The sequence below is a fragment of the Lissotriton vulgaris genome, chromosome 4_1 (assembly GCF_964263255.1).
Source record: "Lissotriton vulgaris chromosome 4_1, aLisVul1.2, whole genome shotgun sequence".
NCBI lineage: Eukaryota > Metazoa > Chordata > Amphibia > Caudata > Salamandridae > Lissotriton > Lissotriton vulgaris.
In genome coordinates this window covers 521,540,777-521,568,558 of record NC_141691.1, presented here as the reverse complement: position 1 = coordinate 521,568,558, position 27,782 = coordinate 521,540,777, and the positions used below count along the sequence as shown (strand labels likewise).

The following is a 27,782-nucleotide window of genomic DNA, read 5'->3' as shown; positions in this document are numbered from 1 at the left end:
CGATGACAAAAATATTGTGTGGACAGACTATTGTGACAAAAATATTAAGTCCGAAGTATACAGAAGGTAAGTGCAAATAGGTGAGTATAGATTTACTATTCTTAACTACACATCTATGTACCTTGAAGATATATATGTCAGTATATATAGTAAAACTTTATTTACCCATAGAAACCCACCTTCACGATGTTTATGTCCTCGATATACTTGACACTATATTTTATCCACACAATATTTTTTACTCAAGATTTTGTGCTAATTATAAACTTAGATGCAATGGAGTCCAAAAACTGCAGATAGTTGTGATAGTTCATGTGGAAATAAGTACTAAAGGATAAGTCATGATAGTAGACAAACAGAAGTAACAGATTAGAGTCAACATGGGTGACATCCAAGACATTTTGACTTGGGAGAGTTTAATGCAGAATAGTTTCTGCTTTCTTAGATGGAAAGTGCCTCCCACTCCCTCCTCTGACTATTGTGCTCTAAAAGCATTTTTAAATTGAGTGGTCTTAAGGTATTTCCTATTTTTTATGCTTCATTTGACGTGTTGAGGCTGTGACTTGATGGGCCCTGAAGGCAACGTTAAACAATTTCCTTCAATAGAGAACATGTTCCATTTCCTTAATTCAAACAGCATATTGGAGGGACTGATATTCAGGAAAAGAATCCACAGCCCGTTTAATTGAATATTCCCGTTTAATTGAACATCTTCAGACCTTGTTATAATCTCTATGATGTAGGGTCCGGGCATATTAGGGTTCTCTGCTTTTGGTTGGGAACACTGAAAGAAGTGTGATTGCTTTGTACCGGAGCTTTCTTCACTGTAATTGTAAATTGTTTATACATGGTAAGCCATGCAGAGCATATTTTGTTAATTCATTAAGGTAGTTAAAGAAATGCGATATTTACTTTGTCAGTGCAGCACTTTTCCAAAGCATTTTCTATATTTGCAGGCATGGGATGGATCTCCTTAAAGACCAAGAGGTGTTACTGAAAGATGTGTCTGAACTCAACCCTAAGGACAGCGGAATACCTTCTCTTCTTCTGCTGCATGGGGCGACTGCCTTTCCTGTTGGGCCTCTGGCTGCTGCACATTATGGAAGTGGGCGAGTGTTGGTGTTAACACATGAACGGCAAATTGGCGCTCTGAAACTGAAAAGGTTTCTCCTCAATGCAATTGCATGGCTTGATGCTGGAAGGAAAGGGAAAGTGGGGGTAGAGAGAGGCCTGAAACACCTTCTGGCTCTTCTGAACCAAGAAAGCATTGCATGTGAACTCTCAGATCTGAAGCAAGACTTCACTGTCTACTGCTGCACAGCCTCCATCAGCACAGAGGCTCAAAAGATCCAGGAGTTTGTCGCTGAAGGTGGTGGCCTTCTCATCGGAGGTCAGGCATGGTGGTGGGCCAGACAGAATCCTTATGGCGATGTAATTGCTGAATATCCTGGTAACAAAATCATCAACCATTTTGGAATAAGTATACTGGGTAGTCTGAGCAAGGCAGTAGCTTATAAGACTTCAGATGCTGAAGGATCTGAGCTGCATTATCACTTTCGCACAGCTTTTTCCTACTTACAGCAGCAGATGGGCTCCAGTCAAGATTTCCAAGCACCCCTGACATCCTGGCTGAGCAGTTTAGCTCAGGATTGCTCAGCCATAATGAAAACAAAAGCTGGCAACAGCCAGGTGTTTTCACCAATTCAACAAACGATCCTCCAACTCATACAAAAAACTGGGATTTGCAAAGTAAGCGTGAAAGAGCCAATAAAAAGAAGCTCTAAACAGGCATTTGTCCTGAGACTGGCGGCGAGTTTGGGCAGCACGATTCCCAGCATTGAAACTTACCTAACGTCACTGGTTAGGAGTCCCCAGGAGTTTCCGGTGTCCAGTTTAGAAAAGCTGCAGATCAATGGAACTACTGGAGGTAGAGTTTCCCATGTATAATCAATGCAAATGATTGACAGAGTTGTATAATATCTCTAACTTGAAATTTCTTTTCAGGATCTACTAATATAGCATATGACTAAAGCTCTGATTTATGTGAGGGTGCTAGGGCACATCTGCCTTCTGCACCAATAGAAGGCAATATGTCCAGTTTAGAGCACTGTACATCACATCCATTCCACCAGAAGAGACACATCTGTCTCTACCACTAAGACCATCAAGGTGCAATCAGACTCTAAGAATATTGGTTGATTATTGGAAGAAGATGCCCTGAACAGTGTGCATGCAGTATGGTGTTCGACAGAAATGTTTTCTTGGTGACACAGAGGATAGCTATAAGAATCTGAATTATTATTTAGGGTGGTTGACAATCCACCTCAAGAAACAAACACAACGCTTCTATTTCTGAAGCCTCAAAGTTACTAAATGAACCCAAGTTCAACCCCCTGGTAGCTATAGCAACGAGCTGATAGACTTCACATAGGGCAATGTGTAATGTATTTATGCAGTATCAAAATAGTAATAACGTTGAAATGCAATACCATACAAATTCCAAACTAAGTTAGAAAAACAGAACATAATGTACTAAACAAAATGACACCAAAATAACAAATATCCAAAAAGAGACACCAAAAATATGAATTTTAAAGTTTTAAGTAGGAATGGCGACAAGAAGCATAAAGTGCCAGTGACAGTCAATGGTCGTGGTAGACCACGACCTGGTGCAATTTGAGTCTGACTGCGATGGAGCACAGATAGGATACACCAACCAGGTCCATCCTGGTCACAGATTTTACCTTCTGACTTTAGTCCTTTAAATCCCTATTCATCAAAGTAGTACCCTTCTAAAGCCCATCTGGACCTCAGTGGAGGCACTTAGAGACTCACATGGTGCCAGGAAGAGGCCACACAGTAAGGTCCAGTCCAAATCTAGTTTCCACTGGTCAGCTGAGAACCTGCAGTAAAAGGCCTCTTGTCTCGTTTCCCTGTAGCTTTAACAGAAGGTCAGCCTTATGTCCCTTAGAGTCCACTCCTTGGCCTGAGTACAAGAGAAAGCAGAGGCAATCTTTTTAGAGCTCTTCTCAGGTCACAGGTAGCAGATCCAGTCTTCTGTGCTTCCTCAGGTCCAGAAGTGTCCTGAAAAGAAGAGTGCCTATAAATACCACAGTTATGCCTTTCACAATCTAGTGAATGAGAATGACTCCTAGCCAAACCTAGACCAATGGGGTAAAACTTCCTGGGACAAAACTACCCCCTCTGGGCATTTTCAAGATGGTGGAAATCTTTGGCTGCACTAAACATGTGCTCTGAGGGCTGAGGGTTTTGTGTAGGGAGTGTACTATGATAATCCATTTGTCCTCTTATAACGAACACTACATTTCAGTTTGAGGCAGTCACTGTATCCCCAATTAACCCAGAGATAGACATCTTGTAGAACTAAACTGGGTTATCCAGCAACCAGACAGTGGATAAAAAAGAATTGTTTTGGAATCCTGTTTACCTTCATTCAAAGTGCGCCTCCAGTACTATCTGTAAAAGACCAGAAACAGAAGTCTGATGGGTCAAATTCGGTCCTTTAGCTACCAGACAGTGGATACAAAAGAATTGTTTGGACATACTGTTTGTCATCCTTTCAAGTGCGCCTCTAGTGTTTTATGGAAACCCAGCAGAATTGTCAAGCAGGATTTGACACTGTAATGTCAAAAAGGATACTCAAGCCTCACCCTACATATTATATCAGGTTCAAAGGGCTCATCTCTGCCCATTCAGGTCAACTTATGTTTTTCTCCTGAGAAGCACTCTGCAGTTTATTTCACATGCATTCAAATGCAAATTACTGGCTAGCAGAAGTGGGAGAGCAAATGCAAATTTACTGTCTTGGAACTTCCGGCAGGGAAACGTTTACGTTCTAAAAGTCACTTTTCCTTATTATTAATTAAAAATATGACGTCCACATTAAAATGGATTTTTAACAACTAATAAACATAGTTGCTTAAATATTTTTCTACCAAGTCCCATTCCTGAGATACAGGATTAGGATTTGTAATATGTCATCTGGTTTTCAACATAGGACAGCTATGTCTGTCACACTGAAAAATTGTTTTTGGGTGCTAGTCACTGTAAGTACATGTTAAAGTTAGATTTCTAGAAGCTCTACTTTTAAATACCATGCTTCCTGACTTGTGGGTGACAAAGCCTACTGTTTTACAGCTGATACTTTCCCAATCAAAACTGTGCATTTGTTGGACAACATAAACATGCACACACTCAGGATATGTTGGCCTGTAGTCCTGCCAGATCAAAGCGCAGCATCTGTACCCTGACAAGGTAACACATGTATAATGCTACCTCAAAACATGAAATCCCTGACTCTCCGAGGAATTATCGTGGTAACAGATCTAGAACCTTTTTGTTTGGTTACGTATGCATACCCAAAGAGAGAAAGACAAGAAATACTCAGCAAGGCGTTTCACTATTTGTTGACAAATGCAAAAACCACAGTTGATGGACAGAATGCAGAACAATGTCATACATTCACCCCAGTACAGAGATCTGGGCCTAAATCCATCGTTTTTTTGCACTCCACACAAGCCCAGTTCAGACATGGCCATATGCAAATCAGTCTGACCCTGTGCCTCATGAGAACAGTCCAGCCCGAACTGCCAAGCCATGCCTTCCATGGACCGGAAACAAGCTTCCGAGGACCTGTTTCTGGCATTTCAGCCGTCTTCAGCCCGGCTTGCTTGAATCCAGTGGTGTGGAGAGCATGGGACTCACGTCTGAGCATACCCATCCCACTCGGGGTGACATATGCAAAAACCACAGTTGATGGACAGAATGCAGAACAATGTCATACATTCACCCCAGTACAGAGATCTGGGGCTAAATCCATTGTTTTTTTTGCACTCCACACCAGCCCAGTTCAGACATGGCCATATGCAAATCAGTCTGTCCATGTGCCTCATGGGAACAGTCCAGCCCGAACTGCCAAGCCATGCCTTTCTTGGACCGGAAACAAGCTTCCGAGGACTGGTTTCTGGCATTTCAGCCGTCTTCAGCCCGGCTTGCTTGAATCCAGTGGTGTGGAGAGCATGGGACTCACGTCTTTGCATACCCATCCCACTCGGGGTGACGAATGCAAAAACCACAGTTGATGGACAGAATGCAGAACAATGTCATACATTCACCCCAGTACAGAGATCTGGGCCTAAATCCATCGTTTTTTTGCACTCCACACAAGCCCAGTTAAGACATGGCCATATGCAAATCAGTCTGACCCTGTGCCTCATGAGAACAGTCCAGCCCGAACTGCCAAGCCATGCCTTCCATGGACCGGAAACAAGCTTCCGAGGACCTGTTTCTGGCATTTCAGCCGTCTTCAGCCCGGCTTGCTTGAATCCAGTGGTGTGGAGAGCATGGGACTCACGTCTGAGCATACCCATCCCACTCGGGGTGACATATGCAAAAACCACAGTTGATGGACAGAATGCAGAACAATGTCATACATTCACCCCAGTACAGAGATCTGGGCCTAAATCCATTGTTTTTTTTGCACTCCACACCAGCCCAGTTCAGACATGGCCATATGCAAATCAGTCTGTCCATGTGCCTCATGGGAACAGTCCAGCCCGAACTGCCAAGCTATGCCTTGCTTGGACCGGAAACAAGCTTCCGAGGACCGGTTTCTGGCATTTCAGCCGTCTTCAGCCCGGCTTGCTTGAATCCAGTGGTGTGGAGAGCATGGGACTCACGTCTGAGCATACCCATCCAACTCGGGGTGACAATGCAAAAAGCACAGTTGATGGACAGAATACAGAACAATGTCACACGTTCACCCCAGTACAAAGATCTGGGCCTAAATCCATTGTTTTTTGCACTCCACACCACCCCAGTTCAGACATGGCCATATGCAAATCAGTCTGACCCTGTGCCTCATGGGAACAGTCCAGCCTGAACTGTCAAGCCATGCATTCCCTGGACCGGAAACAAGCTTCCGAGGACCGGTTTCTGTCATTTCAGCCGTCTTCAGCCCGGCTTGCTTGAATCCAGTGGTGTGGAGAGCATGGGACTCACGTCTGAGCATACCCATCGCACTCGGGGTGACAAATGCAAAAACCACAGTTGATGGACAGAATGCAGAACAATGTCATACATTCGCCCCAGTACAGAGATCTGGGCCTAAATCCATCGTTCTTTTGCACTCCACACCACCCCAGTTCAGACATGGCCATATGCAAATCAGTATGATCCTGTGCCTCATGAGAACAGTCCAGCCCGAACTGCCAAGCCATGCCATCCATGGACCGGAAACAAGCTTCCGAGGACCTGTTTCTGGCATTTCAGCCGCCTTCAGCCCGGCTTGCTTGAATCCAGTGGTGTGGAGAGCATGGGACTCACGTCTGAGAAAATGCCAGAAACCGGTCCTCGGATTTATGCCTGACATCGCCTTTGGTTGGGGGTAAATCCAGGCCCCTCCCTAACCAGTAAATGTAATAGTTCCCAGGTGTGACCCTACCCACTTTTGCAGCAGTTGCTTTGTGTCATATTGCAAAATTCCCACAGTGCCCCACTCTACCTAACTCCAACATGACATTCTTTCTTTTGCTGAGCAGACTTTCTGTGCCCACCCTAGAGATGTGGCCTTTGAATGGTTCTGGGGTCAGCTAGGTCTGGTGTCTGACTGGCAAGGGCAACAAAGAAAACTGGCAGACCCAGATGTTGGCTATGTTCGCCCGGGACAGGGCTGGTCTCTTTGAAGTTAGGGACACTCCTGGGCACATACCAGTTGGCCATCCTGTCAGAGGAACAGAACACCTCCCCACAACCAAAGTCTTTGCCTCCTCTTTGGGAGCCCTTTCACATCTCATCAAGAAGCTATTTAGCACCTGGGTGAAAGTTGGAAGCTCCATCAAATGGGCTTCTAGAGGCTGTAAGCAGGATAAAGGTGACTTTTACTAGTACTTTTTGTAACATAATTAGTATGCATCCGATTTTACTAATGAATTAAATTTGTAATAAATGGTTTTAAAAATCCAAGAATTAATTTTTCTGCTTGGTTCCTAGGCAGAGATAACATTATTTAATTGTAATATCAACTCCCAATGCTTTCCAATGGAACAGCTAATCCTGATACAGTGAAAATAGCTTTTGGGGCTTTGTCATTGTAAGGACACGTTTTACATTACACCTTTACATATCCTCATTTAAATACAATGCACCCTGCATTTTATGGTATTAAGGTCTTCTTAGGGGTGACTTTTAATATTTGAAAGGAGGGTTTATTCTGGTCAAAAGGATGTATTTTCAAAGGTTGAATTTGCAGTTTAATCTTTCGCAGTCAGGTTACTGTTTGCAAGTCTGCAGTCAAGTTTTGCACTGCCACTCTAGTGATGGCCTCATGTGTGCTGCAGTTCACTAGTGACATTTACCTTACATCCCCAGAGGACACTTTAAACCAAATGCTAGACACAACAGATCGTCTAAACATGCCAATTAGGAGTACAGACTATTTCAACAAGTTTACGGGGTAAAAGCTCATGTGCTGGGGCCTGGTTAGCAGAGCCCCTGTGCACAGAGTGAAAAACCTTGAAACACTACGGAGTGAGGTCCTGGGTGGTAGGGGCAGCTAGACCAAATAATACAATAAACAAAAAACAAGTTGCTGGTCCCACACGTTGACTTTTATCTCCAACACTAAGAGAAACAAACAAATCCTAGTCTTATGTGTGTTGGGTATATTTATTTTTACCCCTCTAAATTTATTTTCACAGTACTACTTTCCATTTCTCATGAATGAGAAAGACCACTATACATTAAATACACATTTAAACATATATACAAAACAATTTCACATTATACATATATACACAATATATACAAACTTCTTCTGTAGGACACTACTTTTTATCCACAAATAATTAATCTTTGTAAGAAAATTGGCAAGTATAATAACCACAAAAAGTGAGCAAAGTCTTTCTAAAAGAAAGATCAAATAAGACTTTAAAGAATTAAATCAAAGTCACAATCAATGCAATCCTTATGTCTTTCTTTATGCCGACGCGTTTCAAATCTGGTGTTTACAATTGCCAGATTCTCATCAGTGTGAAAACAAAAGTGGGGTTGTCTCTGATCAGCAAGGCTGAGCCTATACAACAAGTAACAAAAGAAGTGCCAGTGCTGATGATATTTATTAAATTATCACTCCTAACATCCACACCAAGAAAACTAATTCAAAATGGGGTATTTGCTCATTACTCGCAATTTTTATTTTTGAAAATTAACAATTTTTACAAAGTTTTTCTATTTTATAAAAAGAGAAGCATATTAGAAATAGGGACACATCAACAAACCACATTCAATGGAGACTTCATGCATTCTAAACCTTCAATCATAACTCAATCAACACAGCATTCATCACATTCATATCTCAATCAGTCATACCACATACTACTAATATAGTAAAACAAACAATATACTGTATTTCTGTATCCTTCGTATATTCTTTCAATCATTGAAAGAATATACGAAGGATACAGAATTCATTTCTGAGTCTCACTGATTAATTAGTTTATATTCTTCAATTTTCACCTTGAACGTGTCTCTTTCATTGAGACTCATGCAATAGTCGCTATATGTTGAGTGTCTTTCTCAGACAATCTGTCTGATCTTATATGTTAAAAATTTCTAAAGTAAAAGGTAAAAATAAATATACCGAACAAATCTGGAATTTAATTTTGATGTGTTTGCTCGCAGTGGAGAGCACTTGAAAAGTGGTGGGGTTGGCATCTGTTTTTTCCAAAAAAAATGTTGTTGTTTTTCGGCACACAAAGGTATGCCCATTATCTTCCGATTTTACAACTTATCTTATGTTGGGAGGATATTTTGTTGGGACACTACTGGTAGTCTCAGGACACAGGGTATAGGGGGAACAGACTAACAGAGCAAGCGCAAGATGCAAAGTGCGCAAGTGCTCAGACGCAAGGTGCAGAGCGCAGGTGCAAATATGCAAGATGCAGAGTGCAAAAGGCGCAAGTGCAAAAGCGCAGAAAGCAAAGTGCAAGTGCGAGAGTGCAGGAAAATACAGGCTACAGTATGGATCTACACAGGATTGGCAGAGGTGCCAAATAACAGTATCTATGGTAAGGAGGTCCGCCTACATGCCAATCATACAATACAATAGTCTAATTGTTTCAAATCAAATCTTAAATCTTATAATGTTAGGGAACTTATCAGAGAGAGTACACCAAAGCTCTGAACACTACCAGGTGACTTTAGACCCTAAAATCCTTTAAAAGACCTATATGGCTAAGACACACGAAAAACTAAAATATAGGTGTGCAGTCACATACTTGGTCGTTAATTCTAAAACAATAGTTAATAATAAAACATCATTTCACAGTTTCTTTTAGTCCACCCTGCAAAAGATTACTCCCTCTGATTGGACTGTCTGCGGGGTTTTTGACGATGGTAGAGAGGGAATAGTCACAAGAGCAAATGACTGTGAGAACAGAAAATGGAGAATTAAGGGTTGAGTCTCACTGCCTTGCACTCTAGATATTTACAGAACCTGTTCCAAAGCTGTGGTCCATTAGTGGTGATACCCGATAAGACAGCCAGGGGCTGGCCCAGCCCAGCCTCTTCCAGTCACTGATGGGCACTGACGGGCCCGCCCTTGGCCCGAGCACGGCCCGGGCGTGTCCCACGCCGTGGGGGGAGAGGCAGCGCTTTACGCATGATGGTGTGCTGGCGCCTCCCCCTGACTGGTGGCACCTGTGGAGGCAGGACGGCACGCTGGGACAGGTAGTCCCCTCCTGGAAGGTGAATGCCTCTGAGGTTCAAGATGTGCTGGCGTGTATGTGCCCTGGGATTCCCTTCCCACCAGGGCTCAGAGGTAATGTTGGCGATGTCCCCAAGTCTGTACAGAGCAGGATGGATTGAGTAAGAATGACCATTGTGTTTATTATGTAGTGATTTTAGTCTCTAAATCTACTGTTCACTGTATTGCAAAAGTATGGACTATGAAACACGCATTTGCGGTCTATTTTTTAACTTCAAACATGTACCATGAAGAAATTGATACAATGATGTCGGTAAAATAAGTGTACTGAATGTTTCGAACTTAATCGGTTTGGTTGCACTTGAAAGACATTTGTTGCTTATGACTTACTCTTGCATTTTTTAACCACTGGCAATTGGTTAGAGTACACTACATTCCATTGTTTTTTAGCCTGTTTACCTCTTTACCTTAAGTAAGCAACTATATGCAGATCAGCTTTGGAAATGTACAAAAAGAAGCAGGGTGACTAATGGGAACTACTTGGCCTTGTGCCGCATTCGTGAGATACAACTTGTTTTACTAGGACAGATTCACCTGGGGCCATGATTCTGGACTTGTCCACTCCACGCCACATAGGGTGATTCACAAAAAGAGCAATAAAGTGAATGATGCGTCCGCTGGCATTTACCGTAGACACTTGCCAGTATCAGTTCTTATCGATAAGTTCCTACAGGTTGGTAGAACATGATTGCAGACGACACATCTCTGAATTCATTAATCAAAATGTGGTTAATGGCCTCAGTCTCTCCTGAACTATATTTGTATGGCATTAGGCACCAAGAGGCTAAAACTAAGATGTAGCGATTGCCATTTGCGATAGAGTGCGCAAGGTTCCAGAGGGAGCTCGGCTTTCTATATATCAAGAGTGAAACAGCCCTTCCGAATAATATTTTTTAAGCTCTTCAGCAATCACCTGGCAGACATTGGCTGCATGCTCATGGCCCACTGTGGGCGAATGGCAGCAGAACAAGGACCTGGGCCAGAACCTCCCAAGAGCCCAGCTTGATGACGATTCCGTGATTTCGTCCTAGTATTCAGGCCTCGGGTTTGCATTGTCAGGGGGGCCTCCACTGCCCCATGTGGGTTGTTATATTTCCACGTAGCATACATGATCATAATTGAGGCAGCAATGGAATTAAGACTCATTTGTGAAAGGTTTTGCGTGCAGACGTGATGACGATGTACCTGTAACAAGGTGTCATGTCTAGACTCTGATCACAAGGTAACAAGGTACGAAAGATTTTCATTGGGGCAAATGTGGCAACCTGATGAGGCCCTCTAGGGGAAACTTGTACTAAATGGCTTGGGTATGTCCCTACTTTATGTGATGGCCAGTGCGCGGACTATGGGGAATGCATGATGTATGATTGTGCGCACAAATAGGCAGCATTTGCACCAGTGTTAGAGCTAGACCACTTTATGTGATGTCCGTGTCCCAACCCACTACCTCATTCTGATTTGAAAACAGAAAATGTGAGGAGAAGTAAGAGGGAAGGAGCGAGACAGAGATGCAGAGTGAGAAAGAGCGATCAACAGGGGAGAGTGAGTGAGACAGGCAGTGGGAATAAGAAATGTAAGCAGAGACAAAGACCTCGCATGGGCCTTTTGACAGTGGCCTGCCAGAGTACCAGGTCCTCCCCTACACTCTCTCTATTATATGTCTCCCCCCACATGGTGCTGATCTCTGTAACCGAAATGTATGCAGGGGTGGGACGGATACTCCGTCACTTGATGCTACTGATTGGGCCCCTGCAGAATGTAATGAGGTGCCCCTCGAGTCCCCCATATCTCATAGATATTCGCTGGATGTGGGCTGAATGGGGCCTCCTGAAGGGCTGGAGCCCATTAGGCTGCAGTAGCTGCAGGAGCGGTTGTTACGCCTCTGGATACACTTTCGTAACTGTTAATGCTGTGTAGAATGCAATGGTATTTTGGGCTGCTAACCATTTATTTTGCATTCTTGAAAACTGTTGTTCAGAAAGGAAACCTCGGTGATACTGGCACAATGCTTGTGCGGCCTTTGTGAGTTTTAACTGTATGCATGGGGAGGATCACCCTAAATAGTACACACCTCCTTATGCATGGACGGTGTTAACCGTATGGCGGACGAGAAGGTGCAACCAAGAAATTGCATGGACAACGGACGATTAGTAACTGGATTAAAAATCTTTGATGAGAATAAATCTCTTTCATTATATGAAAAAGCTAGAGATAGATGGAAGAAAAGGAAAGATATACAGATTCTTAAACCAACCTGGAATAGGCTTAGTAAGTTTAATGCAGCTATATTCAGAGGGGCGAATTTTAACCGTATGCAATACTATTCGAAATGGTTGATATATAGAACACCCTCCTTTCTTCATAAAATATAACCACAAATAGAAGATAAATGCTTTCGCTGGGCAGAGAAAGGCACCAGGACACACATCACTTGGGAGTGCCCGAAAATCTAGACTCTGTGTGAGAAGATCGTGAAATATATTAGCTTAACAATAGATCCCCTCATCTCACTTGATTAATCCATTGCAGTTTTGGGCTGCTCACCTGCTATCTCTGCACACAAGGAATGCTTGTTTGTTGTAACATTAATAGCAAGATATTTAATCCTGCAGCTTTGCAGAACAGAGAAGGTACCTACCTTCAATGCATGAAGAGCAAAATTGTCTAAAATACAAGAACTGGAAAAGAAATATGCAATAAGATCAGGAGCAGAAAGAAAGTATGAGAAATATTGGAGTGTGTTTGAAATATAGGCTAACATCTTGTAGTTGCTATAAAAGGATAGAACATATATGTAGGTACTTATTCTGATATAGCACTTTGTATTTTACTTTAATGTGATCTTTCTCTGTACTTTTGTAGTCTTTGGTATAAACAGATAGAATACATATGTATGTTTGTATCCCGATTCAGTACTTTGCACTTTAACTTAATATGATCTTTTTCTGTATCGCAGGAATATTATGATTGCACTAGTGAGTATTTTGAAATGAGCATTTATAATATTTAACATTTTGCACTTTAGACTTAAGCCAATCTTTTCCTTCCTCAATATTTTGGAATATGTATTTATATACATTAATATTGTATGTTGTAATATCTATGAACTCTCAATAAAAAGATAAATACAAAAAATTGCATGGGCAGGTGAACTAAAATTTTATATTACTCACCTGCCCCCACAAGAGATACCTTAAGAGAGGGTTACAGAGAGAATAACATGCAGCCCATGAGAACGAGAAATAAAGTAAGTGAGAAAAAGTAGGAGAAAGGTAGATAGGAACAGAGACCATCCCAGGAAATAAAGAAATGTATAGAACGGAACAGTGAAAGTAAAAGCAACAAAGATATAGTAAAAAGGATAAAGGGAAGACAGGTGAACAGATTGAGAAAACATGAAACAAAGATAACAAAAGATAGTGAAAAGTAAAGGACAAGAGTGTGAAAAAATAGAGTAAGTAAGAATAAGAGAAAGGAGAAAAACAAAGAAAGAAAGAAACAACAGAGTGAGACTAAAAGTGGATAAGTGTGGGTATGAGAGAGAGCAAGTGGGGCACAAAGTACCAATATTCAAGAAGCCTACCTACTCCCTTTTATTAACTGAATCTTTTAGTCTTCAGAAATAAATCCTATTATTACACTTATTAAGGAGTTTTGTAAAAGAAATTTCCATCCTCTTTTAGGTAATGAATTCAGTGGAAGGTGCATTTGGCAATATTCAGGAGTTTCTTGAACCTCGTGTTCTCAGGTTGTGGCCAAGGGTGTTCCCTTGTACACCATATCTGATTCCACGTTTCATCTTGTGGAAGAGTGATGGTTATACAGAAGGTCAGGCATCGAGTGAAGGACTTTGGCTTAGATGTATTGAGGTGTCAGTTTCTTCAAGGTTTCAGGTCCTTCGTAGAGGTTATCTGGTAATGTGTCAAGGTCAGTTATTGCGGGTTGATTAACCCCTTCGATGCTTGTGACGGAACCATTCCGTCATCAGTCATGGTTGAGCTGGGCTGATGACAGAATGGTTCCGTCACGACCGCACCCTGTTCTGGAATGTTCAGCACCAGGGGGGAATCGGCGCCACACGGAAGCGGTTAGTTTTGGCATCTCAATAGTTTGGCTCAAACATATATTTCTGAAAGGTTTGCTGGGGATATGGAGATTTTTTCTTACTGATTCAAATGGTTGCTTTGTAGGTTAGGTTTGAAAGGGTGTAAGAAAATGAAATCCTATTTGTATAGGATCACCCACATTTTATTGGACTGATGCTGCTGGTTTTTCACTCTGTAAACAAAAACAAGTTGCTGGCCCCACACTTTGACTTTTATCGCTAACACTAAGAGAAACAAACAAATCCTAGTCTTATGCTTGTTGGGTATATTTATTTTTACCCCTCTGAATTTATTTTCACAGTACTACTTTCCATTTCTCTTGAATGAGAAAGACCACTATACATTAAATACACATTTACACATATATACAAAACAATTTCACATTATACATATATACACAATATATACAAACTTCTTCTGTAGGACACTACTTTTTATCCACAAATAATTAATCTTTGTAAGAAAATTGGCAAGCATAATAACCACAAAAAGTGAGCAAAGTCTTGCTAAAAGAAAGATCAAATAAGACTTTAAAGAATTAAATCAAAGTCACAATCAATGCAATCCTTATGTATTTCTTTATGCCGACGCGTTTCGAATCCGGTGTTTACAATTGCCAGATTCTCATCAGGGCTCTGTCGTTTTGGGTTGTCTATCTGAGAAATGTAGAAGAAGGGGATTTAGTAACTGGGATTCTCTATTTCTACGAAAACCCTTTATCTCTAGATGTCACATCACGGCTAAGGATACCTTTTATCTTCGACGGGCGGTCCCGCAGGTCCACTTCTGTTAATGTTAACGAAACAATACTCCCAACCCAACATGACAGAGCCCTGATGAGAATCTAAAGAAGTGCCAGTGCTGATGATATTTATTCAATTATCACTCTTAACATCCACACCAAGAAAACTAATTCAAAATGGGGTATTTGCTCATTACTCGCAATTTTTATTTTTGAAAATTAACAATTTTTACAAAGTTTTTCTATTTTATAAAAAGAGAAGCATATTAGAAATAGGGACACATCAACAAACCACATTCAATTGAGACTTCATGCATTGAGTTGAAATACTGATTATGGTTTATTGAGTGTTGTTCCAATATGTGCAGAGATTTATCGTTTGCTATCACTCAATATACGAAAGGTGTATTATATAATTGTTTGTTTGTAACTCATCTTGTGATTTGTATTCCCTTGCTGTATTGTTTTATATTAGTCGCTATATGTTGAGTGTCTTTCTCAGACAATCTGTCTGATCTTATATGTTAAAAATTTCTAAAGTAAAAGGTAAAAATAAATATACCGAACAAATCTGGAATTTAATTTTGATTTGTTTGCTCGCAGTGGAGAGCACTTGAAAAGTGGTGGGGTTGGCATCTGTTTTTTCCAAAAAGTTGTGTATGGTCCAGCCGACCCTACGTCCCGGGACCTATCTCCTTAACTACACAAAGAAAAAAAACAACAGGCACCTCCTAAGTCAAAAACTAAAGCCCAACCGACCTCTATAGATACGATGCTAGAAAAGGCAATAGGAGCAGTGACAACTGAAATTGAGCAGACAGAGAGACGATTATCAATAACTCCAAATCTGGAATTCTCTCTGGTAGATTAAGACACCTGGCAAGCTTCAGGAGCCCTGCCAAATGATACTCCCAGGGTCCAAACATCTACAGTTGAAGTAACCAATACTGAACAATGCAGGGGGAATCACCCATACAGCCCGTTACAAAAGGGAGATCCAAAACACAAGTGAAAAAAGTGGTAAGTAGGAAGAAGGTTACGGGAGAGAAGATAGATGATAGAAATACTGGGATGGGAGGAACAGCAAACAGTATTGAAACGGTCATCGAACAGCCAGTTTTGGTCACCAAGTTAGTGGTGGATCTGCAAATCCAGGTAAGTAGTCAAGCACAAGCTTAAATTAATTTTGGAAAGGATTGACAAGTAGACCACGCTGCTCAATGACCGGACAGGTGACATGGGGTAGTAGATGGGAACTCTGGGCCTAATGTTGGACCTAAAGTCCAGGCCGCTACTAACATCATTAGGGTCACCCCGTCCCTTATACAGAACGATCCCCCGGCGACTAATGTACCGGATTCCGAGAGACAGCAATCTACAGCCCTCAAACGAGTCAATTTAGAGAAACAACCATCCTCAACCCCCAGCAGAGCAAATCCAACGCCTCCACACTAACATTCCATCAGGCATTGGCAGCCAAACAAACAACGGGTAGGGGTAGACTCTGATAAGCTCACAGAAGCCATTAAAGAAAACCCTCCCCTCCCAGTTATAAACCTACCATATGTTCTAGTTCTTGCAGGCATCCCTGAGCTTGGAGTGGGCCAAAACAAATCACACCAGGAATTGAGAAATAAATGCATGTACTGGCTAGCTAACTATAGACAATTACGGTATGATGATGCAGGAGAAATCCTAATAAGAAGCAGAGTTGGTTGGCGTGGATGTGTTGAACTGCATTTTTAAAATAACCTTTATGATTCCATTTTGTGTTGCCATGCTTTCGGCAATTTGTCTGAAAACTGTTCTCCAAGTCCCCATTGAATATTGCACAACCCCCTGCTCCTCGTGGTCGAGCCAATTCCAAGAAGCCTGCCTGTGTGCCCCCCCCCAAGTTGTGCCAGATACTCGGCCACATCCTGTCTATTGTTGGGAACTCAGCCTGTCACGCCAGCTGCCCTGTCACCACCCCAACTGAAAGAGGAAGCATGAGGTTATGCCCTGAAACCACACCAACTGATAGAGGAAGAACAAGGCTGTACACTGTGACCACACAAATTGATAGAGGAAGCAGAGGCTGTGTCCCATGACCACACCACTTGAGCAAGGAAGCAGGGGGCTGCGTACATTGTGCAATCAGAGACAGATGTCCCCCGGCCACGATTGCACCACACAAGACTGACAAAGAACTTGTCAGATGAGGAACTTGTCTGAATAGGGAAGTTATACTGTGCAAATGGGCGTGGATAGCGCTATAAATATGCGTCATGCTGTGAAGTAAGCAGCAGTCTCCGTAGAATTGTCTTTGTACCATTCTGGGACCTCTGTCCTTAGCTCGAGCTAATAAATAACTTTCTTCCCTCCAAGGCTGGTCGTCCTGGTCTCTTTGGTAATGTATGATTGATGCAAGAAGGACCCGTAGATTCAAGGCGTTTCCCTGCACCACTGGCTTTGACTCTCCTAGTGGGGGGGTCTCCAAAAAGTCGGTTCTACAATTGGCGCCCCAGGTGGGGCATCTTCGGTGGTCGTCATCGAGCCTGGTGGTCATGAGGAATCCGTGATCGAACGCTAAGGGAGGCGCGCCACTGCATTGGCTGAAAATTGTCATTGTGGTCCCAAGGTCTCCGATTGTGTGATTACTCCCTCCAGCGGGCTACCCGACTGCGGCCCCGACTGACGGCCCGGTTTTGGTTCCTAGTCTTTGGGAGATCAAGACCTTTGTTACACCCGCCGTGCGACTGAAGATTAATGGTCAGGTAAGAGTAGGAGTGGCCCACTTCTTTGGTGCATTGTACTTTGGTTCTTGGTATTTTGATTCTACTTTTGCAAAAGTCGAAGCCAAGGGGTAAGCACAGTTTATATACTGTAGATTTTAGATTTTACCCTTTGTTGTTTGGAACCAGGATACACGTCTAGAGATGCCTGGATTTAGTAAGTTCCGGAAAATTTGTTGTCGGTTTTGTTCGCAGGACTCCGCATTAGAGGAATCTTGTCCGATTCCTCCTTTGGGGACCCCTAATCATGAAGTCTATGCTAAACATGGCGTTGGCCCGATTATGTTCTCTTTACTTTGGAACAAGTATACGAAAGGTAGCGCTGAATTACAATGGCCAATATATGGTAGTTTTGAGCCTCCTGTACTAGATCATTTAAAAGAGAAACGGTTTAAAAAAAAAGTTAGGCCTGCAATGCTTGATTCCTTTCGGGTTTGGCGCAAGGAGTCCAAACAGAAGGAAATCAAACTCAAAAAGAGCGAAGCTAAAGTAATGCGTATAAGTGTAATTCAGAAAGCCCTGAATCATGATAATCAGAAAATAGAAGAGAGTATAGAAATACAGGATAGATTGAATAGAATGCAGATAGATGGATGTTACATCACAAAGAAAGTCCCCGAAAAGACCCAGGACCAGGAGGATGACCCCCTCATGTCCTCCATGTTGAACACCCCCCGCCTTATACTCCTGCCATGTATCCCGCCCGAATGACCCCCGCTACTGCTCCAGCCGCTGCCCCTGTCCCAGCCTTGGTTTTTCCGAATCCTCAGCCACTTGGCCCCAACACCCCGACTATTCAGGTCACTGTACCCATGCAAGTCCACCCTTCTTTCCCTCTCGTTGCATCTTCCACTGATCCCATACCTGCTCAACCTAATATGCCCTCGACTCCCATTACCACCAACCCATTCCTTGTTGACAACCGTCCAACACCATCTCCCAGTGCTGGGCTATTAGCGAATGCCTGGTCAGCGGTCCATGACTATATCCCTTATGTAACTCCGCATAGGCCACCCACTCCCAGACGACGCACTTTGCGCAGACTGATGGGCAGTACCCAGGAACAACTAGCTATGAATAAACAAGCCCATGTCTGGATGGAAAATAACGCTATGTACACTGCTCAGGATATATGGATGACAATGGACCAGTTGACACACATTCAGTGAATTGATATTTTTGTGAAATGTGTGACATACTTATCCTAATGTGGGAGGATTTTGTAGAATCAGACCCACCCTCGGGTCTGTCTGATCTTCGCCATAAGGTTGGAAAAGGGGATGTTCAGGGACCAGCACTATTATGCGATCTAATAACATTAGTAGCCTACAGAGACTCCTTATCTGGTGTTACATTAAATAAGGGCTTTCCAATAAGGGAGGTTCAACCTGTTGGGAGGGACCGCATTGCTGGCACAGATGGCAACCCTGAAATACCAGCAGGTGTTAGGCAAATGTGGGTCCATGTCCCTTGGAAAAGATCTGACGTCCTCGGGTTTAAAAATCAATTACCTGACGCACGCAAAAATCCAGCAGGTTATTATAAGGAACTGACCCAGACACTCCAATCGTGTGTAATGACTCTAGCAGACATAGATATGTTAATGGGACAGGTAGTACGGACTGAGGTATGGTCCAAAATACGCCATACTGATCAGCCAGAATTGGGCCATACGTGGAAGCAATTTGAGGAAGCTGACAGAGCCCGTACTGGCGGAGAGAAACCCGACCCCATGATCTTAGCCCTTCCGGCCCAGATACTAACTGCCATGAAAAAGATGTTGACACCTCACCGTATTAATTGGGACAGACTAGCTGCCTGCAAGCAGAAGAAAGATGAGAGTGTCTCTGATGTTTTCACCCGATTCGAAAGCACTTTCACCGACTATAGTGGACAGGACATGACTTTAGAAGGGGGACAACGACTGTTTGTAGACAAATTTGTATCAAATCTGTTACCCGAGCTTGGGGCTAAACTAAAAATGTCAGAGAGTGCATGGCCCATCTCCACCTCGTCTGGTATTCTCACTATTACCCAGTACTATGAGAACAGGGAAAATGAAGAGCGAGATAGAACGTATAAAAAGACTAAAGATTTAAAACCAAAGGTTTTACTTCAACAAGCATACCCAACACAGACCCAAAACAGAGGTGCCCCTAAGTTTCAACGAATACTTCAGAGGCCTACCCCTGGTACCCCTCGCCTGCCGCTGGGACCCCACCAGTGCGCTTATTATCGCCAAGAGGGCCATTGGCGTGACAAATGTCCCTTATTAACTTAGAACAACTCTGCCCCTGCTGACCGTTTCGCAGGAGGGGACGTGGCCGAGGCGGACCTAGACCACAGCCACAAGACAGACGCTCTTTTACGCTGGGGAATAGGTTTGACACCGCTAATTACGAGGACCGCAACTACTTTACTGATGACTACAAGCCTGAGGAAGGGACAGGGTTTTTGTCCTACTAGGATTGCCAAGGACAAGAAAAGGGACCTGTGCCTATTCCTGCCGACCAAAAGGTATGTTCATGTTACAACACTGGGCTCTACGGAAAAATTCTTGGTCGACACTGGTGCAACCAAAAGTTCTATTGCTAGGTCCAAAGTACCTGGGGCCCCCTTGTCTGGCGCAAATAAAATTTCTGTTGGGTTTTCTGGCACCCCAGTATCTAGTCCCATCTCACAACCCCTAGAACTAACGATAGGACCTTACACGGTTGATACCCCTTTGGTTTTGACATCCACCTGTGGCGAGAATTTATTGGGTTTAGACCTTTTGAAAAGATTACATGCCACAATATATTGCTCACCTGATGGAGTTTACATCACCATGGCCCCCCTACCACGCACCCAGTATATTTAGATTCCCCAGACTCCATCCCCCAGGAACTTCAAAATGTCCCTCCCCCTTTTCAGTTGCCTTGAGGGAAAATGCTTGCCCTCCCCGACTTTCCCAATACAGAATACCTAAGGAAGGGGAAAGGGCACTACTTAAGATTATTTCTGAACTTATTGACAAAGGTGTGGTCGAAGAGACAAGAGGAAACATGTGCAATAGTCCAATTTTGCCCGTACTGAAATGCAATGACCCTTCCAAACCCCCTGTTTATCGTTTTGTCATTGACTTCCGCGAGATAAACAAAATAGTAGTACCCAAGTTTCCTGTGGTCCCAGATATCATCACCCTACTCACTATGGTTCCCCCGTCTGCATGTTTCTTCTCCGTCATCGACTTAAAGAATGCTTTCTTCAGTATTCCCGTTGATGAACAGAGTAGGGATCTTTTTGAATTCTCATTGGCAGGACACAGTTTTCGGTTCTATAGAGCTCCACAAGGATACACAGAGAGCCTTTCAATCTATAGTCAAGCCATCAAGGGCCAACTTGATTCCCTGACCCTACCCCAAGGCACAGCACTACTCCAGTACGTTGATGATTTGCTCATAGCTGCAGACACAGAGGCGTTGTGTAAGGAAGCTACAATAAAATTACTCCTACATCTGGCCCAGTTTAATCATAAAGTTTCCCTGTCCAAACACCAATATTGTCGACATGAGGTGACCTACTTAGGTCATCTCCTGTCGAAGGAGGGACACCGCCTCACCCCTGAACGAATCCAAACGATCAGTAAAATGCCACCACCAAAGACACAAAAGGGGGTCCGTGCCTTCATTGGTATCACCTTCTACTGCCGCAAGTGGATACACAATTTTTCTTTTCTTATCAAACCTTTATTGGCCCTCACCCTTAAAGATGTCCCTCATCCACTCCCTTGGACAAACGAGTGTAAGCAGGCTTTTGAAGAATTAAAAACAGCTTTGTGTTCGGCCCCGGTGCTAGGCCCCCCAAATTATCAGAAGCCTTTTATTCTTTTTGTACATGAGCATGATGGCTGCGCATTGTCAGTACTAACACAGCGTTTTTGTGACAGACAACGCCCCTGCGCGTATTTCTCTGCAGTCCTGGATCCTGTGGCCCGCGCACTACCCAGTTGCTTGAGGGCAGCAGCTGCCGCTGCCATATCCATTCGCCAATCGGCTGGCCTGATCCTTCATACTGCACTTACAGTTATGGTTCCCCATGCAGTTGACACTCTACTAAATAGGACTAAAACCCAACACCTTACCAGTGCACGCCAATCTGAATATGAGTTGACTCTCTTAGCCAGTCATATCACCATCTGCCACTGCACTACGCTCAATCCAGCCACGTTACTACCCTTTGTTGATAGTGACACTAATTCCGACCCACATGATTGCATCCTCCGGACGGAGGAAGAGACTAAAGGCCGTGTGGATTTGACGGAAACACCCCTAACTTACCCTAACGGTACCCTGTATGTGGATGGTTCCTGCTTCAAACTCCCTGACGGTAGCACAACCGCTGCCTAAGCCATCACCACGTTACAAACGATAGTAGAAAGTGAGAGGATACCTTATCAATCAGCCTAGGCTGCGGAATTAGTAGCACTAATCAGAGCCTGTGAACTCGGTACAGGGATGGTCGTCAACATCTACACTGATAGCCAGTAAGCTTTCGGCGTGGCCCATAATTTTGGGCGGCTATGGGAAGAGAGAGGATACCTTACTTCTCACGGCACTAAAATACAGCATGGCCATCTAGTCAGCAGATTACTAGAAGCATTGACTCTCCCTTCAAAGATAGCAGTAATCAAATGTAGCGCCCACTAGAAAGTAACTGATGACATAGGAAAAGGTAATGCATTTGCTGACCAGACTGCAAAGGCCACAGCGAAAGACACCTCTGCCCGTATGCATGTAGCTGGCCCCTCCAACTGGGTACCAGAGGAAGGAATGCACAAGTACACCATCGAAAATGTGAAGGAAATACAGGCAGAGGCAACCAGAGAGGAAAAGGCTCTTTGGGAGGAGCAAACAGGCCTGTTAAATGATGATGGCTGTTGGACGGATCTTTCCGAGCACCAACGATGGTTGTTACCCGATGCCTATGTTTTGCCAGTTGTCACTATGGCTCATGGCCCAGCTCACATTAGTGCGAAAGGGATTTGCAAATTGCCTGCTCCAGTATGGCAAAACAAGCACATCCCAAAATATGCCGAGAGACTAGTCAAGAACTGCATGGTCTGTTTGATGCATAACCCAGGGAATGGTACACCAACCCCTGCTGGGAATTTTGCACCCCCATCCTACCCCTTCGAGGTACTCCAAATAGATTACATACAAATGGAGAGATGAAACAATCTCTGGTATGTCCTGGTAGTTGTGTGTGCCTTCAGTAAGTGGATTAAAGCCTATCCCCTTAAGGACAACACTGCCATAAGCACAGCCAAAATACTGTTGAAAGAATTCTTTCCCAGAATCATCTGGAGCGACAACGGAGGTCACTTCACAGGGGAAATAATGAAAAAAGTGTGTACAGGAATGGGGATCAGAAACAAAATCCACGCCGCCAACCACCCCCAGTCAGCAGGTTTGGTCGAGCGCCACAATGGAACGCTAAAACTAAAAATGGCAAAGATCCAAGCTGACACAGGATTGTCCTGGCCGGACGCTCTGCCACTTGCCCTCTTATCAACTAGAGCCACGGCACATTCCCGTACTGGACTATCTCCGTACGAAATAGTGTTCGGTTGGCCAGCAAATATTTGAGTAGTGCCCCGTCCCAAGAAATACTCTGACATTGAATACCCATTGTTGATTGATTATTTGCATGAACTGACCACTAATTTGCGTCTCATTCATCATCAGGTACAAGGCATCCTGCCACCCAAACCAGAGGGCCCAGGTCACACCATCCAACCCGGTGATTGGGTCTGCATCCGAAACTTCCAGAGAACAAAGAATTTGGAACTGAGGTGGAAAGCACCCCAGCAGGTGTTGCTGACTACCAGATCTGCAGTGAAGGTGGCAGGAAGAAAGAACTGGGTACACAGGGTACACTGCAAAAAGTGCACCTACCCTTACCATACGACCAGTGAGTCAAGGAGGGCCTGGGAGACGAGTGCGAGAGAGCCCCCCGCTTTGTACCTTTCAGTGCCGAAAACATTGCCTGGGCTTCATCAAAATCGAGGATGACGACATCCTGCAATCTGCCATTCCTCACAAGGCACCCCACAGCCAGAGACTTTGTTTCCCGATCAGACGACCGCCAGGTCCACAGGGTACAACCTCCGACCCAGAAATAAGGACTGAAGAGACAAAAGTCTCTACCCTCTGCTTGACTTGGACCAAAAATAGCTGCAGGGCTGTGATACACCAGCATTTTGTTTTTCGGCCGGAGCCGGTACAGCGGACCAGGTCAGGCTAATAGGGCCGCTGGAATCACTGACCGATGAAGCAACCACCAATCAAAGGCAGCACCCTAGAGGACCAAGTGGAGCAGACGGTGACAAAGAAAATGAATACCGAAAAATTGAAGAACAAAGAACTAAAGAAACAAGAGTACATAAAGATAATGCGTGGCCAATACTCAATCTGTCTAATAGTACTAATGACTGTTTCACTGGGATTGGCCTGCCTCGGGTGGGTACTACACGCTGCCCTTGCAGCACCTGAACCTCCTGCATCCACAGAATCACTGCACCAACATGTGTTAATATCCACCCATGAAAAGAACAGGACAGGCTTATTTAACAACACCTTCATTCAAATGCTACACCAGCACCAGCTTGTGGTGAACACAACAAACTGTTGGGTATGTGGGTTGCTGCCCCATACTGCAAGCACTCGAATGTCCCTAATTCCAGCTCCTTTCTATCGAGCCGGTTCGGCCTACGGCTGGTACACTGTGTTCTTTGATGCCTTCTACTCAGGTGACACATCCACACGATCCCCGGGGAAGATCAGTAGCCGACAAGCATTCCGCCACATCATGGCTGCGGAATGGCCAAGCATGGACAAAGATTCAGCAGAAAAGAGCGAGTATGAAGACAATCATGGGTCTTTCCATCCATCGAGCTTCTACAATGGTGGGGGTAACAAGAGGCTGCCACCTATCAAAGACCTCCCCGTCTACCCCCATCCCAGCAAATACTGCATCAAAAGCAGTGGAACAGTATGGGTGGGTAAAAGTGACTGTGCCTACAAGCTCCAGCTCATTGGTTCGTCTCTCCCAGCTCTGGTGTCCTCACTGACCAGATACTTTGTATGTGGAAACAAGGCTTACACCTGGCTACCCAAGTCTTGGTCAGGTACCTGCTACATTGCTTGGTTGCTACCCCCCACCTACACAGCCGATGCAAAACACCACATTCAGAAAAGAGGTGTGGTTAATCCGGAAGATACAGCTGGCCAAGAATTTGGTGACTTTGCTAAAGGGTTCCTCCCCTTCTGGGGCCCTATGGTCAATAGTCGCAACATCCGACATCTCACCAGGGTGGTAGAAGCCACCATGAATGCAACTGCCGGCGATCTTGGTAACATCACGGCTGAACTTCAAGCAGACCGCCTCATGACTTTGCAAAACAGAATGGCACTTGACATAGTGCTGGCGGATCGTGGAGGGGTCTGCACCTTGATCAGAACAAGTTGCTGCATTTTCATCCCTGACAATGCACCAACAGTCTATCAAGCAATCCAGAAGCTGCAAAAGATTGCTTCCGACATCCATCAGAATGAGGGTTCATGGTCCCTGGCAAGCTGGTTATGGAGCCTGGTATCTCATTGGGGATGGAAGATAGTCATTTTCAATGGACATTGACCTAGGAGATGACTGATTGTTGCCTTGGCATGGCAAAAGGAGCATCTGTTGAACTGCATTTTTAAAATAACCTTTATGATTCCATTTTGTGTTGCCATGTTTGTGTTGCCATGCTCTCGTCAACTTGTCTGAAAACTGTCCTCCAAATCCCCATTGAATCTTGCACAACCCCCTGCTCCTCGTGGTCGAGCCAATTCCAAGAAGCCTGCCTGTGTGCCCCCCCAACCCCCAGTTGTGCCAGAGACTCTGCCACATCCTGTCCATTGTTGGTAACTCAGCCTGTCACGCCAGCTGCCCTGTGATCACCCCAACTGAAAGAGGAAGCATGAGGTTATGCCCTGAAACCACACCAACTGATAGAGGAAGAACAAGGCTATACACTGTGACCACACAAACTGATAGAGGAAGCAGAGGCTGTGTCCCCATGACCACACCACTTGAGCAAGGAAGCAGGGGGCTGCGTACATTGTGCAATCAGAGACAGATGTCCCCCGGCCACGATTGCATCACACAAGACTGACAAAGAACTTGTCAGATGAGGAACTTGTCTGAATAGGGAAGTTGTACTGTGCAAATGGGCGTGGATAGAGCTATAAATATGCGTCATGCTGTGAAGTAAGCAGCAGTCTCCGTAGAATTGTCTTTGTACCATTCTGGGACCTCTATCCTTAGCTCGAGCTAATAAATAACTTTCTACCCTCCATGGCTGGTTGTCCTGGTCTCTTTGGTAATGTATGATTGATGCAAGAATGACCCGTAGATTCAAGGCGTTTCCCTGCGCCACTGGCTTTGACTCTCCTAGTGGGGGGGGAGGGGGGGGGGTCTCCAAAAAGCTGGTTCTACAGATGGAGACCCAAGGACAAGAAAGGAGACTGTACAGTGATAAACTTCAGAAACCCATGCATTGCCCAAGAAATATTAAATAGAGATGATGGGAGACAAAAGGGCACTATTAGAGCCCTTCCGTTGGGTTACTTTCTTTCCCCAGAGAGAACCCATCAAGTTAGAAGGAAAATTGGGTGGGGATGGATGTGAGAAGTTGGCCTGATATATGATGTTTCCAATTCTGGAACCACCTTTCATCAGTCCAAGCAAACCTTATGGTGTCTGGTTGTAAGTCAACCTTATTAGACAAGCTATCTTAATGGTAGCATAGACTAAGCAGCCTTAAAGGCTTAACTCAAGAGGAAGTGTAAAGCGAGCTGTTTTACCAATCACAGTCCTGTAATATCAAATGAAAGGACACCACACAAGTATATATTATAAAAATATATGTATTTATTTCTAAAATAATCCCCAGTACTCTTTATGAGCAAAGGGGCACAAGCGTTAAATCAAAAGCACAGTGTAACATACAAAGTTGCACAATTATGGATGAGGGCGGGTGCCCACTCAAACCATATATTAAAAAAGTGGTATAAGAGATACCAATTGAACAGTGGTTAGGCCTAGGGCCTAGGGAATCACTGGGAGCAGTCGAGACTAGCAATGCTGAAGTCGGGAAAAGCCCGCGGGATTCGGGTGCAGCGCTTAAAGCGCGGCTTGCACCAATGCAATGTCAATGGTGCGTAAAAGTTACACAAATAGAGTTTAAGGACACTTCCGCTGAACCTAGAAGGAGCAAACTTTAGACACAGACCCTAGAGGTGTGTACCAGTGCAATGTTACCTCACCCACAGGAAGCAGGTGCATAGGGTCGAAGTGGCGTCGGGCTTTGACACGCAGGCCCTTGGTGCTTGAAGCTGAAGATGCTGCAGGCGATGTGAAGGAGAAGTGTCCGGTGTGATCCAAGGGTGGATCAGAGTAGAAAGGTACCTGAAAGCAGAGGGGACAGAGTCTGGGTCACTCAGCAGTGACCAGGGTGGAACCAGGACGGAACCAGGCAATGTCGGGCACAATCAGGTGGTTGTCGAGGAGCTTCTCTCCGCTGTCACATGGGCTCTGGGGCATCCGCGACATCCAGGAGCAGGTCATGATCTGTCCCACGCAGGCTCTCACCGTCGGCGCAGTCGGCTTCAAGATTGGAGCAAACAACACTTGGCAAGAGCAATCCACGCAGGACCTGAAGATTGCTTCTCACTCGGACCAGGAGGGTCAGAGCGGGTGCTCCTTTTCAGAGGAGCTGGTGCAAGTCTGGAGCAACCAGAATCGCAAGTCGGTTTTAGGTTTTTGTCGGCACAGGGGCCACAAGCCAGCTGGCAAGTGACTGGGCCAACGCGTCGAGCCAAAGCAAGCAGAAGGGCCCCACGCAGCACTCGTCGAGTGTAGAGCAATGAGCTTTGGTGCAAGAGTGGCTCAGGGTTGAGGCTTCTCAAACCCCGGTGTAAAGCTTTGAGGGTCACTCGGGGGCTGCACGGTCAGCGTCTCATGGTCTTTTCAAGATGGTGTGCCCCACGCTTCCGGTCGCCTCCACGGGTCTCAGCTCTGCAGGGACTGTGGATGGGCTGTAAGAAGGCAGGCAAGCTTGATCTCGTCGATTTCTGTCGCTCGAGTTCCGGCGGGAACTGCAACAAAGCAAGCGTTGAGGTGCTGGATGGTGCCTGTTTGCACAGGGTGGTCACTCCTTGACCACAAGGGAGATTCTTCAGTCTTCTACGTTGAGTAGGATGTCGAAGGGTCCAGAGTTTTGTTTCAAATGTTTCATCAGGATAATCTGAGTGCGTTGGCACTGCTCCCATTCTTATATGGAGAAGTGTGGC

General features: G+C 44.5%; 1 protein-coding gene across 1 annotated transcript in view; it reads left to right on the top strand.

Annotated features, from left to right (window-relative positions):
• Nucleotides 1–27,782, top strand: part of LOC147721184 (TRPM8 channel-associated factor homolog) — a 376,336-nt gene that overhangs the window by 63,808 nt on the left and 284,746 nt on the right. The window contains 1 exon segment of the mRNA XM_086964671.1: nt 957–1,927. Within this exon segment, the coding sequence (XP_086820797.1) occupies nt 957–1,927 (971 nt within the window).